Raw genomic sequence first — 19,649 nt, forward strand, 5'->3', positions numbered from 1 at the left:
CGAGTATAGCTAGGCATAAAGCCCCTTAGCATCAAGTGAGAATGTATCTGCTGGGTGGTGAACAACTGCTTCTTGTTCGCGTAATCGATATATGGACATCACATGTATTGAGACTGTGTATTTGACTTGTATGCTGCGGCTGCTACCAGGAAATACTCCATGCCGTTCTTATACTCTGCGCTCACACAGCTCGCATCACAGATCAATCTACAATTATATCATTATTGTAAATTCATATTCAAAATATCTAGAAGATTTACAATTACCAACAAATAAATTACCTCGCTACCTCCTACCGGTATGGCTCGGGATGGAGGAGCCACCTTTTGTATATTTTCGCATCCGCTCCCAATGAGAGTTTGTTGGCGTCATCTCTAGAAATTTTCATTATTATTCAACCCTTATGTAGGACTAATTAAGTAAAAATAAAAAATAAATATGCTCATATATAAAGTTTCTATATTGAAGTTTGCTAATTAAATAAAATATAAAAATATAATTGGATCTTGCTATATACCTAAATATCATGGCGAAATTTTCTAATTCATTAAAAATCAAAATAAATGCGCTCATACCTAAAGTTTCCATATTACGACATGCTAATTAATAAATATAAAAATATAATTAGAGCTTGGTATGTACCTTAATTTTATAGCTATTTTTTATAATTTATTAAAAATAAAAATAAATATGCTCATACCTATAGCTAATGTAAATCAATAATAAAGACACTTTCCACCATAAGCTACTAATTGAAGCTTCCATACCATAAATTAGATACAATTGTATCTACATACCTTAAAAAATCATGGCCATAGATTCATCTCCATCATTTCAAAATCTAGAGCAATTTAACAAATAAAATTCAACTAGAAATGTATTGAAGATGAAGTTACATATCTTGAAATATCTAGGGTATGAGGATTCCTTAAAATTTTGAAGCCATCAAGAATTTGGTGACAAAAAATGACCGTCACTGAGTAAGAATAGAGCTCCTCTCTGTTATGCTCAGGCTTGGGGAAGAAGATGATAACTTTTATATAGCCGAGACATCATTGCTAGCTCATATAACCAGCCGGGAGTGATACCCTGCTATAACTACCGGTCAGCTTCAGCCGATAGTGATGACCCTTATCACTGCCAGTTCATAAGGCACAATGACTGATTCTTCTCGCACGGTTTATGATGCTACACCACTACCAGAAACCGGTAGTGATAGGTCGACATATATAGGCTGATATATATGGCGAAGCTCCTCTTGGCAGGAACTTTTTATTTTTATATTTCTTAAATCTAAAAATTGTAAAAATAAATGTTCATTTTGAAGTAAAAATAGACGTTCATTTTGTTGCCCTTCTAACGGGCAACCATTAAAAAAAGTAAAAATACGACATTCTATTGCTATTAAAATTCAAAACACTATTAAAATTGTCATGAAAAAAAATCTAAAATAAATGTATGGTGTAGAGGATACTATAATCTATCTCTCAAAAAACATTTCAGCTCAAATAATTACTTGTACAATGAGAACAAAAAAGACAAAATTCATTATGCAGAGTCCAAAACTATGGAGATATTTGAGTTGAAATTTTTCTTATTTCTATTGTATAATGAATTTTGTCTTTTTTCTCTCATTGCACATATCATATTTTTGTCTAATTTTTTTTGAGAGTTAGATTATAGTATCCTCTACATCACCCAAGTTTTTAGAATTTTTTATGACTATTTCGATAAGAGCAATGGAACACAATGTTTTTTTATTTTTAAACCTGTCATCCTTGTAAGGGCAACAAGTCGTGCGATTTTTCAAAGCGTATGCCTATTTTTGTAATTTTTCAATTTAATAAATGTAAAAATAAAAAATTTCTTTATTTTTATATTTCTTAAATCAGAAAATTATAAAATAGGCATTCATTTTGAAATATAACGCATTTAGACTATTGTCGTCGTTGGAAGGGCGCACCTATCACCCTTCCAACAGGCGACAGATTAAAAAAAATTACAGCATTCTAATGCTCTTAAAATTCAAAACACTATCAAATTATTATAAAAAATTCTAAAACAAATGTATGGTGTAGAGGATGCTTTAATCTAGCTCTCCAATAAATTTCAACTCAAACAATTAAACAAAGATAAATTTCATTTTACATAGTCTAATTGACTATGTACAATAAAATTTATCATTTTTTCCTAATTGTATAGATCATATTTTTGTCTAAATTTTTTTGGCGGGCTAGTCGTAGTATCTTCTACACCACAAAAAGTTTTTAGAAATTTTCATGATTATTTGGTAGTGTTTTGAATTTTGAGAACAATGAAACACAATATTTTGTATTTTAAACCTATCGTCCTTGTAAGAGCAGCCACGGTGTTGAAAAAACCGATGCTTGAAGAAGAGAGAAGAAAATGCACCAATGCCTGCACACTGCAGAAGCCTATGCTGGGAAGAAAAATGCTGGCATCGAAGCGTGTACTTGCATCAGTGTCATAAATCATGCCCCTATAGAATATTATTTCACATGCACATGGACGTTGGACATTTATCCAAAGCTGAAAGGACGAACAAAGGGAAAGTCCAGCCACAATGTTAAGAAGGAAGTAGCTTTACAGAAGAAAATTTGCAGGTATTCAATGAACTTCAATTACGGAAGTTGATTGCTGCTGAAAAAAATGGCTGCAGCTGCACCTGTTCAAGCTGCACCTGCAAAAGTTCAAGCTGAATCAGACAAAGATAAGGCTGCAGCTGAACAGGTGAAAGCAAAGGTAGAAAAAAGTGGAAAAATACATACAATTACTAAACAAATCACGACTTCATAATCTAGAAAAGAACAATTGCACATGCTAAGTACAAATTGTCATCTCAAAAGCTGAATGGTTCAAAGAAATTGAGGTACATCCATCACATCCATTAATCAGCTTTAGTTAATGAACATGACAGAAACAAATACCTGAATGGTTGCTCAAACGGCAGTGGCCAGAGGAATCCAGTTCGATTATGGAACCCATCTTTCAACGAACCACACAAACAGGCCAAGTTGTGTCAGGAAGGGCAGCAAGGGCTGCTCCACCATGACCCTGGTTCAAGGACTCCACCGGGTTCGTCCCCACGACAGCGCCCTCAGCCTGTTTCGTCCCCATATCCTCCTGCCCATATCCTCCTGGCTTGTACGCACGGCGTTGTCTACTACCGGGAGATCCCCATCGCGCTGGAAAGGAAATTCTACGAAACTCTTCATTGAAAGATCTATACGAGATTCTGATCCATAGCATTCTTCTCTGATCTAATAGCTGATATGTGCAACTGAAAGTAAAAAATAGGACACGTAACATAAAAAAAATAATCTTTCTGTAAAATCGAATCTCGTAAAATTTCCTTCCATCATACTGACTCGCGTGGCCTCGTCCTGGCACCGACGTTGGCCAGCCAACTCCCTGTGGTGCTATACGAAACTAGGATCCGAAGGAGGGACCTTGATTATGTGGGAGATAGAGAGATCGATTTGTGATTTTTTTTGCTACGGCTAGTGACGCGAGGAAAACAAGGGAGAGGGGAATTTTTCTCTTACGAAGGAAAGCGGAGGAGTTGGAGGCTTCGTGACATTGAAGTCTAGCCTGTGGCTGCTCGACTGCTGAGTTTTTTCCCAATACTTTTCTTTCTCTCAAGGTACTCTCTCTCTCCTCTCGAATCTCCTTATACGCTCCCAATATTCTTGCTCTCCTATCCTGCTCATTAGTCAACACTCCTCATCTTTCCCTCTCAGTTGACTACTTTCTTCCACACAATCATGCAGTGCTGATGTTTCTAGTATGGCTTAGCTGCATGTTATCAGATGTATTATCACCTGCAAAAGGACATAAATTAGAAAAAAGATAGGGAAGTTTTGGGTTTTTGTTCATAGATACATTATAAGTGAAGACAGACAAACCAAGGACAAAATGTAAACTTGAAATTTTACAGGGCAAAATGAGGTTTTTGCGACTGAGATGATAATCATAGTTGTCATGCACCTGATTTTGTTGCATGGGTCAGTGACCTTGCTGCTTTGCAACTGAGTCATATTGGTGGTGCGGTGGTTATGGAGCATTAATCTAGTGATAAGAAAGCGTTCAAGCAAAATTCATGGTAGCTTGTCATTTGAATTTTTCATTTATATTGTCACAAAAATGAATGAACAAAGGTTACAAAGCATATCATTAAATTATTTGACTTGAATTATGACTATTGTTTTTCTCCTTTATATTGCTCACATTTCTTTCGGTGTAATTCATCATTTATGGTAGGAAATTTTGGGCACATTTACTTTATAAAGTTTTTTCTGACAGAAACTTCATTTATAACGTATAGCTACAGCAGCTTATCCTGAGTTTATTTTGTTTGTATTATGCATGTTTTAGAGAGAACATTAACGACAAACTGTGATTTTCCATTTGTACAACTTGACATGAAAACAACAAAGTAACTGTAAATTGCTTCAGCTTATTAATTTTGTCATTGCGCTCTCCAATGTACCTGTGATTTTGAGATGCATGCAATAAGCAAGATGAAGTGTTGGAAATTGCATGAGCATTTTGCCCTCTTCTAGTATTTGTTTTGAGTGTGCTTCATGTTTGTGGTGGAAATTCGAGTTTATTGTTCACTTCTTGCCAAAGTGTAATAATCATTGCTACCCTAGGTAAAGACATTGCTCTGTTAGTTTTTTAGTATATCTTTGTGATATAATTTACAGTTGTACACCTTTATTCATGTGCAAATGAAATCCCAAATCAAGTAAATGTATAACTGCCAAGTGAGCTTTAATAGAAAAAAAAAACATATGAATGTTAACGAAAACAAGTCTCTGTTTGAATGTAAGGTGTATTTTTAAATAGGAACACTGATGTTAATTTTATGCTAATACAACATGATGTGTTTTACAACTCCTTATTGAATTCCCTATCGATCATGTTGTTCGAATACCTTTAGTTCATAGTTGTTTGTCTTTGTTCCTCTTCCTTGCTAAAACAGATTTCCCCAAAGGTTACTCAGCTGTTATGATGCAAGTAGCTGGAATCACGACATGAGTTTTCAATTTAAGAATTCATGTATTGCAACTTTGCAAGTAATTAAAAAATGTCTGGTGAGACATTCCCTTTTCCCCTTTTTGTTCCTATAGTAGTTTTGGGTGATTGGGATTTGGGACATGTAAGTCGTACTTCATCATGCACCTAGTGTTAAAGAGAAGAAATGGACTTCCTCTCACTTGTATTTCACATTTTATGGATTGCAATTTGTGGTTGTCTTTCAGTAACATAGAAATCCATTTATGGAAATAGCACTTTTAAATCTTTACGTTGGGATAATTTTTTTCGGAGCAAATTTAGCTTTGAATATAATGGTGCAATATCCCATGGAGACTTTTTGCAGGAATTGCTGCAATGACCCTTAGTGTTCCCAGTTGTTTTTTCCTTGAAATTGCATATTTGGGAGTTTATTTACTTCTGTTCTTGATTGCTCTTTCCAAGTCTGTTTTCTCCCAGAATAATTTGGATTTATTTACCTGACTCTTGAGATCTAAAAGGAATCTACAAGGAATCTACTTCTCTTTCTTGCAGATGTTTGACGATCAAGACTTGGGTTTCTTCGCCGACTTCCTGGGTGTCTTCATATTTGTTTTGGTCACTGCATACCACTTCATGATGGCAGATCCAAAATTCGAAGGGAACTAATGCACTTTAACAGAAGACATGCACTATAACACATGTCAGATTATGCTAGACATTTGTCAGGGTTTGCACTGTGATGGATAATGCTACTTGTGCCATATGTTGACTTCCATAATAATGTTTAAATATTTGAAAGTAACATAGTTCCATGGCATTGCAGAAGTGATTTTTGAATAGTCAGTTTGCTGGATGCCCAAGACTATTGTAGTTTTGCGCTACGCAACCAACCATGGGTTATCAACATATTTGTTGCCACAAGTCATCAGCGTAAGTTCCCACTGAACATGATGCAATGTGCACAGCTCTAATGCTGTCATGGCATGGCCGGCCAGAACAACGCGCCTTCTTGAACAACGTGAAACTGGACAAAGCGGCATGCAGCGGTGAGGTTACGAGCGAAGAGGCCCTCGTCAGCAGCAGAAGCCACAGATCGGATTGGCCCTAACCGTCCATTCAACTTAGGTTGGTGAGTGTCATTCTGCGTGCACTTTTTATGCAAAGTAAGGGGCCGATATGTTGGGTCTCGGCAGCCCTCAGGATCATCCGAACGACCGGTCCACGCACCTCGACCAGTCGTGGGAGCTTCCGATCACGCAAGCCACTGAGTAAGAGAGCAAGTGGACCATCCGTCAACTAGAACTCGACTATTCACTTAAACTCGATGAGAGCAAAGAAAGAATAGAACCTTTCCGAGACCGCGACAGCTTAGTCTTTGCTTTCTCTATTTCTCTGCTCTCTAACTCTCACCGAGTAGATCTGAGCTCGCTGAGTGCTTAACTGAGTACTTCCTAGCTTGTCAACTCGATATGTCAACCCCTATTATATACCCTTGCTTACATAGGTCTGAGTACCTGACCGGCCAGACAAGTAATCTCCAACTTGTATCTGGATTTCGTGCATCTGCACGCTTATTTTGCCAAACAAGTATACAGATTTCGACTCGAACTCTACGGATCCTTATTGTACTCGACTTGGACACATGCGCGTGCATGAAACTACTTGGACTTGATCGGCTGTCGTGTATTTCGCGAACTCGTAGACCTTCTATATAAGTACGTATATGGCAACTGGCTAACCAAAACTTTCCTAGCTTCTTACGTGCATGCATCGACTTGCCTATATTATTGATCTTAACTTACCTAGACATACCAAAACATAATTAATTTCCAACACTCCCTATTAATCTTGTTTTCTTCACGTTAGAGTAGCGTCAGGTGGTCATCCTCCTATGCAGCCATGAACAACACATTCTCCTGTTTCTTCGACTTCTCGCATTCCCACTGAAAGTGTCTATAATCATTGCGCTTGTAGCACCTCACTTTAGACTTGTCAAATTTTCAATTCTTGCTGCCTCATTCATTGCCTTGTGCATGTATGAACACCTTCATCTTAATCACCCAAGTTGTGTAGTTGCTCATCGTGAGCATTGAATAGTGTAGCGACACCAGTGAACTCTTTTTCATCGGTGCTCCTAATCCAGTCATCACTAATGTTGATTTGCTACCTCTGCTATCCATCGACTGCACACAATAGATTTCCTAGCTCCTTCGAGTACTTATCTTTTAATTTCACTAAGTACTAACCAAGTACTTCCGAGCTTGCTAAGTACTTAACCGAGTACTTTCAAGCTTCTCGATAAATTCTAGCTCTAATCTTCATGTAGGCTCTTGATCGTCGTGGGTTTGATACCAATTGTTGGGTCTCGGCAGCCCTCATGATCACCCGCATGACCAGTCCACGCTCCTTGACCAGTCGCATGAGCTTCCGACCACGCGAGCTACTGAGTAAGAAAGCAAGTAGACAATCTGTCAACCAGAACTCGACTATTCGCTAAAACTCGACGATAGCAAAGAAAGAACAAAAGCTTTCTGAGGCCACAATAGCTTAGCCTTTGCTTTCTCTATTTCTCTCCTCTCTAACTTCCATCGAGTTGTTCCAAGCTTGCTAAGTACTTAACCGAGTACTTCCGAGCTTCTCAACTCAATATCTCAACCCCTATTATATGCCTTTGCTTATATAGGTCCGAGTACCTAACCGGCTGGATAAGTTATCTCCGACTTGTATCTGGACTTCGTGCGCCTGCACGCGTACTTTGCCGAACAAGCATACAAACTCCAACTCGAACTCTACGGACCCTTATCGTACTTGACTTGAACACATGCACGTATATAAAACTACTCAGACTTGATCGGCTACCATATATTTCGTAAACTCGTAGACCTTCTATACAAGTATGTATACGTCAACTGGCCAACCAAAATTTTCCTAACTTCTTACGTGCATGCATCCATTTACCTATACTATTGATCTTAACTTACCTAGACATACCAAAAAAAAATTAATTTTCAACACGATATACTCAGACGTCAGCAAGCGTCGTCATTGGACCAAAGTTTTAAAAGTGGAGTCTCTTCGTACTTCCTGAAGGAAGCTGTGTAGAGCTTAATAAAGAGTGGGTGTGGGGTAAACCTAGGTCTTTTCGACCTAAGGATAAGATGTGGGGTAACTACAGGTCTCTTGGGAGCACAAGAATGAAAAAAAAAATAGTCATTAGAAAAATATAGGACTCCTGGTGAGTAGATGTGGAAGTGGTAAAACTGAGGATTGAAGAATGCGGAAAAAAAATTGATATGGCGTTGGAATGAGTGTGTAATTACGATAATTACATGTTAGGCATAACACAGCCAAAGGGATTAATCAAAATACCGTTATTGAAGAAGACTAGATATTTGGTGACGAAAACGAGGCAAAGATGGCACAAAATTTTGGTGCAGTTAGACAAACTAAAAAGAGCTAGCATAAGATATACCATGATACTTTCAGTGAATGCGAGAATTGTAATCTCCCGTGGTTAGGCATCTTGAATAGAACTACCTAGGTCAAGAAATAAAAAAGAGTAGAAATGAGTTCTTAGAGTATACATCTTAATCCCAGTGATTTTTATTGCATTGTCACATTTAGTTTGATTTGGTTACTTTTATTCTAGCACACTAACCTTTTTAATTTGCATCATAACAGTGACAAACTAAGCACATATTATGAACCTAAAAAAGATCTAACTATATATCAAGTGTTACCTCTACCACCGTGTAATCTGAAAACAATAAGCCTCACCAAAATATTTACCTAATATAATTATATATCGTGTGTTACCTCTACCACTGTGCAATCTCAAAATAATAAGCCTCATATGAATATTTACCCTCATGCTCATGTAATCAACACCTTTGATTTACTAAAGTTCTTATTCAAAATATCAAATATTTATAATTGATTGTTTTCAAATATCCACCAGAAAAGCAATATCAAACAATACTTGTAAATGAAACGTATTCCAGTTTAGGACATGACATTGTATTGAAACATCAATATCCCTTCTACCTTTGGAGTTTCCCCTAACATGTAAGGGAACAAACATAGTAACCATATATATTACAGGGGATCTCACTTTAAAATCTTAACTTTTATGGCACCAACTTCAATAGATTTAGACATGTTTGATTTGAGGATGCTATATCTTTTACTTTGAGAATTTTACCAATAGTTTTTGGTTCCAACCATGAGGAAAATCTAGTCAATTGCTTTGAGATTTAGACTCTTTTGGACTATAGGTATCATCATATATAGGTTTATTGGATGAAATAAATCTATAATAACCTGCTAGAAGCTAAACAAGAGAACAATCACGTATTATCTTAAAAATAAGAAAATCATCTTCATGAAACTTTTAAATACTGAACCTCATAACAATGTTATAGAATTCTTTGTGTTCGAAAGTAGTTAAACCATTTTCATCTTTGTACTAATTAAAGTAGTACAATGACAAAGATCACTAGGGGTTTCACTAACCTATATACATTTTTCTAATTAGAAATTTGAATGGTTTGTGCAGAAACAAGGCATGTCTCTAAGATCATCAAGGTTGGCTCATAGTTCACCATGCATGTAGCTCCAAAAGAATCTCTAGAGATCATCTGATGTGGGAGGAGGATATAGGAGTTTAGAATTATTGTAAATGAAATATTTGTCTTTAAGAAAGTATAGCATCAATATATAGATTTGGCATGAATATGAATAACTCATAGCCGAATAGTGAAGATTGTTCAAATGGCACGCTTATTTCAAGATTACATCATTTATTAGATTAGATGTCATGTGTTCAGGCTCTTTCAATAAATATCTCATGACATCATTACTGTATCTCTAGTCCTTACTCTATCTAGAGAAAACGGAATCGTTACTCTATCTCTAGTCATTAAGTACATTATATCAATGAGTTGGGATCACCAAAAATAGCCAAACCTTGTTTGGAAGGAAATTCATGAATGCATACGGTTATCATTTTTCAACTTATTGATAAAAGGAAACGTAAGAATTTGCTGTGAAAACAACTGAATGTAGACCCACACTTCAAATGTACGTGCACATTAGTATGTTGTAATACACAATGGAATTAATCAAAACACAGTCATCTATGAGCTAACCATATAAAGATCGTAGCTAACATGGCCATTTGCATATATTAGATTAATCCAAACACAGTTCACTGTGAGCTCACCATATATATATCATAGCTAACATTACCTTTTGTGTATACATTAGTAGTTTATGTCAAACAAGATAGCTTCAAGTCTCATGTAATTTCAGCAAACACTACACTCAAACATATAAAACTTTCAACGGGTAACAAAACCACAACAAAATCATGTCAGGAGGCATGAGCTATTGTGTAATGTTAACCAATTACATCTCAACATGTAAGTATGTAAAACTGGAAACAGCCAAAACCAGCAGCCTCAACATTAATTATTTGCTGACTCACAAGTCACAAATAGGGACTTGTATAGAGGCCCGGTGGGGATCAAGCAATAAACAAAAAATGCCCCCAAATCTTTTAAATCCCCAATCTTTTAATCCTCCATAAATGCATACCCCTTATAAAACTCTCATAATCTCTCTCACAGCTTCTCCTCTCCAGTCCAATAAATACACACTCATTTCCCTCACCTGGAGACTGGAGACGAGAGAGAGAGAGAGATGAGCGTCATCATGCCTCTACTTGTACTCTATTTGGTCAGTGGTCACTCCATCTCCCCTCAGAATGCCACAGCTAACAAGTTGAAATATTTAGCCCCTAGGTAGCAATTCCCAGACCAAACAGCACCAAGGACGAAGAATTGCAAAGAAAACAACGTTTCTTTGGGCAAATCTTTGTCATGGGGTTCTTCTGCATTGGTTCCTCCTCCTTTTCCCTGTTGTGTGAAGAGGACAGAGACAGCATCCTTGGGTGTGCTGACGGCGAGGGGGAGGCGCCGGAGTTGGGGAGGGATCTTGATTCCTCATGCTTTGTTGGGTTGCCATTGGAGAGCGATGAGCTTGTAGGATCCCTGATGGAGAAGGAGAAGGAGCAGCTGATTGGGATTGCAACGGGGGATTACCTTGAGAGGTTAAACAATGGAGGTTTGGAGTTCTCTTGGAGAACTGCTGCCATTGATTGGATTGGCAAGGTGAGCAAAATATCACCAAATAATTCTTTGCAAAAACCCTTTTACGACTGGTTAATGTTTTCAGTTGCTATTAGTTCTTCAGGATGTTTAGGATGCTTGCATGATTAATTATACCTGTTTCAGTCTGGTTCTTAGATCGTGTGTTTTACAGGTTGCACCTTTTTATCTCTTTACAGTCTGATAATTGCCAAGTAGCATTGACGCCTGCTTTGCCCTTACTTGACCGGATTTTGTTTTGCACAGCAACTGAATTGTACTTCTTGTCTCTTCCATGTGTGCTGCAGGCCAAGGCTCACCACAATTTTGGACCACTGTGTGTTTATCTTGCTGTCAACTATCTGGATAGGTTCCTCTCCTCGAAACAAGCCCCAGTAAGTCCTCCAGTTGTACATTATCCACCATTTATTTATCAAGTTCATAACTAATCAGCATGTGATTGCATGGACATCCTTGCATTTTTCCCAACCTTAGATTTTAATGGAACATAGATCTTATGTATGTTTCTTGTTGTTGTAGGTTGACATGCCCTGGATGCAGCAGCTGCTGCCAGTTGCTTGCCTATCAATTGCTGCCAAGATGGAGGAGACTATGGTTACTCGATCTCTAGAACTTCAGGTGAAGAAGAAATTGTAGTAGCATCACGTAAGATTGGCAACGGTTCAATGTTTGAGCAACGATCGATATTTCTAAAATCTGGTCATTGTGTCGTAGGTCTGCAATGCGAAGTATGTGTTTGAAGCAAAGACTGTCAAGACGACGGAAATTCTTGTGCTGAGTTCTTTGAACTGGAGGATGAAAGCTGTGACCCCCTTCTCTTACATCAATTATTTCCTGGACAAGTTCAATGGGGGAAAACCTCTAACTTCCGATGTGGTCTCTCGGTGCACCGAGCTCATACTCGGCACTCTGACAGGTAGTATGACTAGATTACTTGATGAATAATACAATCAGACTACTTGCCCACATTGCTAAAATTCCATAAACAAAGAGCAAATGATTATAATATCTTTTTGTATTTCATTCGCAGCAACTAAGTTCCTGCAATTCAGACCTTCTGAGATTGCCACAGCCGTGGTTCTATCAACAGTTGCTGAGACACAAGTTCTTGACTTCAGCACTGCTCTTGCAGCTTCTAAAATTCCTGTAGATAAGGTGTCCACCCCCTCTCTCTCAAGGTTCAGTTATGCATTGTCTTTACATTGTCTCTAAAGTATCTGAATTTGCATTTGTAGGAAAATGTGAGGAGATGCCATGAAGCAATGCAAGAGATGGCATTAGTGAAGAACACAAACATCAGTGTGAGTCCTTCAGTTTCAAAGAGCCCATCTGGTGTGCTGGATTCCTCGTGCTTCAGCTATAAGACTGATGACAACCGAACAACAATGTCATCGCAAGAAAACAACTACAATGCCAACAACAACCAGGCCTGCACTCCAGCTAACAAGAGGACAAAGCTAGACTCAGAACCAATGCCATAAGATCATCACATACATAATTGACATGGACTATTTTGGTTGGATTTTCTAAGGCTTTTCACCTCAAAGAATCAAATCGCAATTCAGCTATAGAGATAGTTCGAAAGTAAACAGTAGACATGTTAACCGGAAGAGAAATATTGAATTAATAAGATCAAATAGCAACCTCTTGTTCTACCAACGAAGAGAGAAGGGTGTCAAAGACATCTGTGGGTGAAGACATAGTGTGAAAGAGGATTAAACAGAGTTTTTTTTTCTTGCACTTTGATCAAGGAGAAACAAAGTTGGTTTTTGTTGGAATCTGTGTGTTGTTTTTCTCAATTCTTGAATTTGTTGTTCCTGATGAATGCCTTTTCCTTAGTTGACCTTGTCAGGCTTTACAATGACTCACTAGTCACTGAAATTAAAGAAGAGTCAATCATAGGTAGTACTACAAATCTTGATATGCTCTTTCTCAGACTCAAATCCATGTGATCACAGAAAGCCCTTAGCACTAATAGTGGTCCAATCGTTCGTATCAATGGTATTTCTACTCTGGTGATTGTTATATGCTTTTGTGTCATCAAACACTGCATGTAGTCAACAGGCTCAAAGCCCGAAGCCGTATCAATGAAACATCTGTTGTTCTTATCACAAACATCTTCTGGTCTGAATTTACGTCGGAATATTTCAACATGAACAGCATAAACACATAGAATGCAACGCATAGAAAATAAATTAATATTTGGCTTTGAGCTACACAATATATGTATGGTAGCAAAATATAAAGGTACTGAAGGGGACATCCAATCTTGTACTAGGATACATTGCCTGATAATGTGCGCCGCTAAGCACAGTATGCTATTTGTTGGTTTCTTGTTGGAAATTAATCTTGTTTTGGTGTCTATAGGTAAGTTATGTATTTAGTATAGGCAAGTTATGTATTTAGTATAGGCAAGTTAGATGCATGCACGTAGAGAGCTATGATAGTTTTGGTTAGCTAGTTGCCATATACGTACTCATATAGAAGGTCTACAATTCTGCGGGATACACAACGGCCAATCAAGTCCGAGTCGTATGCTTGCATGTGTCTAGGTCGTAGAGTTCGAGTCGGAGTCTGTATGCTTGTATGGAAAAGTACACGCGCATGTGCACGGAGTCCAGATCGTATACAAGTCAGAGACAATGGCTTGTATGTCTGGCCGGTCATGTACCCAGGGCCTATATAAGCAAGGGCATGTAATAGGAGTTTAGATGCATCAGAGGGAAAAGCTCAAAGTACTTGGTAAGGTACTCGGAGAGCTCGGATCTCCTCGGGGCGTCGAATCGGGGAAAGCTCAAAGTACTTGGTTAGGTACTCGGAGAGCTCGGATCTACGATTGGGTCGAGGAAAGCTCGAAGTACTCGGTTAAGTACTCAGAGAGCTCGGATCTCGGATCTAGACTTCGAAAGAAATAGAAGAGAAGAAAAGGCTAAGCTGTCACGACCTCGGAAATTTTGTATGTTATTGTGTTCTCTCGTCGAGTTCAGATTGACGGATCATCCGTCTTACATCTCGCCGGGTAGCTCGTGTGATCAGGCACTCGTGTGGTCGTGACTCTCACCTGGTTGAGCAGGGAGGTCGAGCACATACGCGGTGGATCGTGTGGTCACTGGCAGATCGCGTGGTCGTGCACGTGCTGGTCGCTCACGTTGTCAAGCGTGGACTGGTCGGACGCGTGCTCGCTGGTCGTGTGACTGCTGCTTGTGGGAGCTGGTCGTGAGACTGTTGCTCGGAGCAGCTGGTCGTGAGTGGTCCTGAGGGGTTGGGAAATCCAACATTTGGTATCAGAGCCTTGACAAACTACTCGGCAAGCTAGGAGATCTGTTGTGTGCAATCGACGGTTAGCAGAGGTAGCGAATCAACATCGGCGATGATGTCTGGATCGGGAGCACTGGCGAAAGAGAGTTCACTGGTGTCGCTACACTATCCAATGCTCACGAGGAGCAACTACACAACATGGGCGATCAAGATGAAGGTGTTCATGTGTGCACCAGGAGTTTGGAACGCTATCGAGCATGATGACCCAAAGGAAAAGGTGGACGTGAAGAATGATTAGATAGCGCTTGCCACCATCTATCAAGGCATCCCGGAAGAGACGCTGCGGACAGTATCCGAGAAGGAAACTTCCAAGGAGGCATGGGAGTGCATCAAGGTTATGTACCTAGGTGCCAAATTTGTCAAAGATGCTCATGCTCAAACCCTTAGAGAAGAGCTAGATGGTTTGCGGATGAAGAGCATGGAGTCAGTCGATGACTTTGCAATGAAGGTAAATTCCATCGTCAGCACGATTCGTGGGCTCGGTGACAAGATAGAGGACTCGTATGTGGTAAGGAAGATCCTCAGAGCCACACCAAACAAGTTCTTGCAGATTGTCACTTCAATCGAGTAATTCGGTGACCTCGAGACCATGACAGTTGAGGAGGTCTCCGGCAGGCTCCAGGCATACGAAGAAAGGTTGCGTGGCAATGACGACGACGTTGACATCAATGCTGAGCATGTGTTGCTCACCAAAGCCCAATGGAGAGCTAAGGAGAAGGATGAAGATGAGCATTTGTTGCTCACCCAAGATCAATGGAGGGTTAAGGAGCAGAAGAATGATGGTGAAGGCTCCTCCAACAGTTGCAAACAAGGCAACAAGAATCAGAAATTCGATAAGGCTAAAGTAAGGTGCTACAAGTGCAAAGATTATGGGCACTACTAGTGGGAATGCGAGGAGTCGAAGAAATAGGAGAAGGCATTGTTCATGGCTGCAGAGGAGGATGACCACCCGGCGCTGCTCTAACGTGAAGAAAACAAGATTAACGGGGAGTGTTGGAAATTAATCTTGTTTTAGTGTCTTTAGGTAAGTTATGTATTTAGTATAGGCAAGTTAGATGCATGCATGTAGAAAACTATGATAGTTTTGGTTGGCTAGTTACCATATACATACTCATATAGAAGGTCTACGAGTTTGCGGGATACACGATGGCCAATCAAGTCCGAGTCGTATGATTGCATGTGTCCAGGTCGTAGAGTTCGAGTCGGAGTTTGTATTCTTGTATGGCAAAGTACACGCGCATGTGCATGGAGTCCAGATCGTATACAAGTAAGAGAAAATGGCTTGTATGTCTAGCTGGTCATGTACATAGGGCCTATATAAGCAAGGGCATGTAATAGGAGTTTAGATGTATCAGGGGGAAAAGCTCAAAGTATTTGGTTAGGTACTCGGAGAGCTCGTATCTCCTCGGGGCGTCGAATCGTGGAAAGCTCAAAGTACTTGGTTAGGTACTCGGAGAGCTCAGATCTACGATTGGGTCAAGGAAAGCTCGAAGTACTCAGTGAGCACGGATCTCGGATCTAGACTTCGAAAGAAATAGAAGAGAAGAAAAGGCTAAGCTGTCGTGGCCTCGGAAATTTTGTCTGTTATTGTGTTCTCTCATCAAGTTCAGATTGACGGATCGTCAGTCTTACATCTCGCGTGGCTTGTGTGATCGGGCACTCGTGTGGTCGTGGCGCTCACCTAGTTGAGCAGGGAGGTTGAGCATATACGCAGTAAGGTTGAGCATATACGCAGTAGATTGCATGGTCACTAGCGGATCGTGTGGTCATGCACGTGATGGTCTCTCTCGTAGTCAAGCGTGGACTGGTCGGACACATGGTCACTGGTCGTGGACTGCTCCTCGAGGGAGCTGGTCGTGAGACTGCTGCTTGGAGCAGCTAGTCATGAGTGGTCCTGAGGGGTCGTGAAACCCAACATTTCTGCCTCAAGATCACACACATGCCTAACTACGATCAGTACATGTGCGATCAGTTCATGCCCGACCACGAACACGTCTGACCACGATCAGTACGTGTGGGATCAGTTTGTGCCCGACCATGACCAGCTTACTCCCGACCACTCGACCACATGAGCAACCAGCAGTGCATGCTCGACCACGTAGTCTCTCAACCACGTAGGCGTTCGAGCACATGGGCGCTCGAGCATGCGACCATCGAGTACGTGCTCGTGTGAGATTATTAAACATGAAAGATTTGAAATTAACTGGTGGCATTAAGTCTCATGATTGTTATGTGATGATGACATAGATGCTTCGAATTGTAATTAGAGGTATTTTATCGCTAATAGTTCGAAACCCAATCATAAAGTTGTGTTCGTTCTTCAATGCAATATACGAAGACGTGGTCATCGATCCGACCAAGCTAGATAAGATGTAAGAAGACGTGGTCAAGACTCTATCCCAACTTGAGACGCTGTTCCCTCCATCATTTTTTTGCTATCATGGTGCATCTAATTGTTCACATTGTGAAAGAAATATGGATTCTTGGCTCTGTGTTTCTGCATCAGATGTACCCTTTTGAGAGGTTCATAGGAGTTATGAAGAAATATGTTTGTAATCGAAATCGGTCGGAAGGCTGCATGGCCGATGGCTAGGGAACCGAGGAGGTCATTGATTTATGTGTCGACTACATGAATCTCAAATCGATTGGTGGTCATTGATTTATGTGCACGCATGCACAATAGCCTTTAAGAGTCTGGCCTAACAGGTTGCCAAGGGCTGGTCAATCCTGGATTGTTACGAACAACATTGCGCGTAGAGTGAAGTTCCCTCATTTGTATGCATCCCATACCTGCACACCATTGTTCCACAGTATTACAAGATCTTTCATTAATGGTTTCAGGTAGAGATCAATATCATTGCCAAGTTGCCTCGGCCCTTGTATTAGAACTGACATCATAATGTACTTCTGCTTCATAAACAACCAAGGAGGAAGGTTGTAGATACATAGAGTCACAGGCCAAGTTCTATGACTACTACTCATGTTGCCGAATGGATTCATCCCATCCGTACTCAATCCAAATCTTATATTCCTCACATCTTCTGCAAGCAGCTCCTTGTATGTCCTGTCAATGTTTCTCCACTGCGATCAGTGGGGTGTCTCAACATTTCATCATCCTTACGCTCCTCGGTGTGTCATCGGAGTTCGGCATGCCTTTTGTTCATGAATAAACGCTCCAAACGGGTGACTATAGAAAAATACCACATCACCTTGATGGAAGGCCTTTTATTCTTTCCTTCACCATCGATATCATCACGGTCACACTTGTACCATGATGCACCAAAGATGAGACACGCTTCCAAGTCTGCATGCTCTCTGTGATACAACATGCAATCGTTTGGACATGCATGTATTTTCTGCACTTCCAACCTCAATGGGAACACAACCTGTTTGGCCTGGTACATTTTTTCTGGCAGCACATTTCCCTTTGAAAGCAATTTCTACAAGAACAATAACAACTCTGTGAAGTTTGTATCAGACCATCTATTGCTTGCCTTCAATTGTAGCAATGAAAGCACGGTACGCAACTTTCTGTGCTCCTTCTCACAGTTCGGGAACAACGGTGTTTTAGAGTCCTCTACCATGCGCTGGAACTTTTGAAACTCTCTTTCATTGGTGAAGTTCCCTTCCCCATCGGGCAACTTCTACTCTAGATCATCGGCGTCAGCGTTGACGTCGGCGTCAGCGTTGACGTCGGCGTCAGCCAACATCTCCTTAGATTATCATAGACCAACATATCTCTGGCAGGTGGCATATCGATGTATTCGTCAGCCGGCATATTGGTGCACAAGTCCTCGTTTTCTCTGCCAATGTATTGCCCTTCCTGTACAATCTCAACTTCACCGTGCTCGGTCCAACGAGTATAGTCAAGCATAAAGCTCCTTCGTATCAAGTAGGAATGTATCTGCTGGGTGGTGGAAAACTGTTTTTTGTTCTCGCAATCGACGCATGGAAAACACATGTGTTAAGAGTATGTATTTGACTTGTGCGCCACGGCTTGTACCAAGAAACAATCCATGTCGTTCTTGTACTCTACGCTCACACGGCTCGCATCGTACATCCATCTTCTATCCATCTACAATTGTATCATTATTGTAAATCCAAATTCATAACATCTAGAAGATTTTGTGATCACAAACAACTAAATTACCTTATCATCTCCTACTGGCAATTGGCCCGGGTTGGAGGAGCCGTCTTTTGCATGCTTTCGTGTCCACTTCCAATGAGTATTTATTGATGTTATCCCTAGAAAATTTCTTTATTATTCAACCCCTTATCTATGACTTATTAAGGAAACATGAAAAATAAATACGCTCATACATAAAGTTTCTATATTGGAGCTTGCTAATTAAATAAAATATCAAAAATACAATTGGATCTTGCTACATACCTAAATATCATGGCGAAATTTTCTAATTCATTAAAAATCAAAATAAGGGATAAGATCAGCTTTGGTTTTATGGTAACATTTTGAGCTAAAATGCTAAATATAGGATTTAACTTAGGGATTTCAACTTACTTGAGCTTAAGAGGCTCCTAGAAGCTTTCTTGCTATTTGGAAAAAATCCAGGGTTTACTTGCCCAAAAAATGAAAAAAAAAGGCAAATGAGCAAATGGAGTGGAAAGAAGGTATTTTGTTTGGATAGCTAGAGAGAGCTCATCTAGACCTTCTTTGGGACCAAAAATGAGCTTGAGTGGTGGGTAATCAAAGGGGGAGAAGGAATAAAGTGGGTGCTGCCATAGTTTGTGAGTCCAATCGGCTTATGGCTATGTGTCCATGTGTTGTTCTTGTTTATGGACTCGATCTCCTTAGCCATGGCATCCTCCCTGACCTACTGCCCAACAGCCTCGTGGTACCAAGATGGTTCCTCCATCTCTAAGAGCTTGGCCTCTTCTTCCATGTCCTCCTCATCAAGGTCCACCCTTCGAGAATCTCTCATGTTGTCGTTGATGCGCCTGTAACGAACAAGCCCTTTGTCTGTGTTGCTGCTGCCACTTGATAGTGGTGTAGCCTAATCATCTGCTAGTGATTCAAGGGTTGGCATCACCGTCTGTGTGGTAGGAGATGTCGGAGTGGTCAGTGCCGTGTGTGCTGTAGCCCACTCCCTAGTAAATGGTCCTCCC

General features: G+C 40.1%; 2 protein-coding genes across 2 annotated transcripts; both read left to right on the forward strand.

Moving 5' to 3' along the window:
• The first annotated feature begins 5,592 nt into the window (after positions 1-5,592).
• Positions 5,593-5,706, forward strand: LOC133914294 (dolichyl-diphosphooligosaccharide--protein glycosyltransferase subunit 4C-like). The gene has a single exon (XM_062357413.1). It carries the CDS (start codon positions 5,593-5,595, stop codon positions 5,704-5,706), a length of 114 nt encoding a protein of 37 aa, XP_062213397.1.
• A 5,213-nt stretch (positions 5,707-10,919) lies between these two features.
• On the forward strand, positions 10,920-12,688 carry LOC133914701 (putative cyclin-D2-3). Its single transcript, XM_062357752.1, has 6 exons — positions 10,920-11,210; positions 11,495-11,581; positions 11,727-11,825; positions 11,922-12,123; positions 12,238-12,362; positions 12,443-12,688. The coding sequence occupies exons 1-6, from the start codon at positions 10,920-10,922 to the stop codon at positions 12,686-12,688; spliced, it is 1,050 nt and encodes a 349-aa protein (XP_062213736.1).
• The last annotated feature ends 6,961 nt before the right edge of the window (positions 12,689-19,649 follow it).

This window comes from Phragmites australis, chromosome 4 (genome assembly GCF_958298935.1).
Source record: "Phragmites australis chromosome 4, lpPhrAust1.1, whole genome shotgun sequence".
Lineage (NCBI taxonomy): Eukaryota > Viridiplantae > Streptophyta > Magnoliopsida > Poales > Poaceae > Phragmites > Phragmites australis.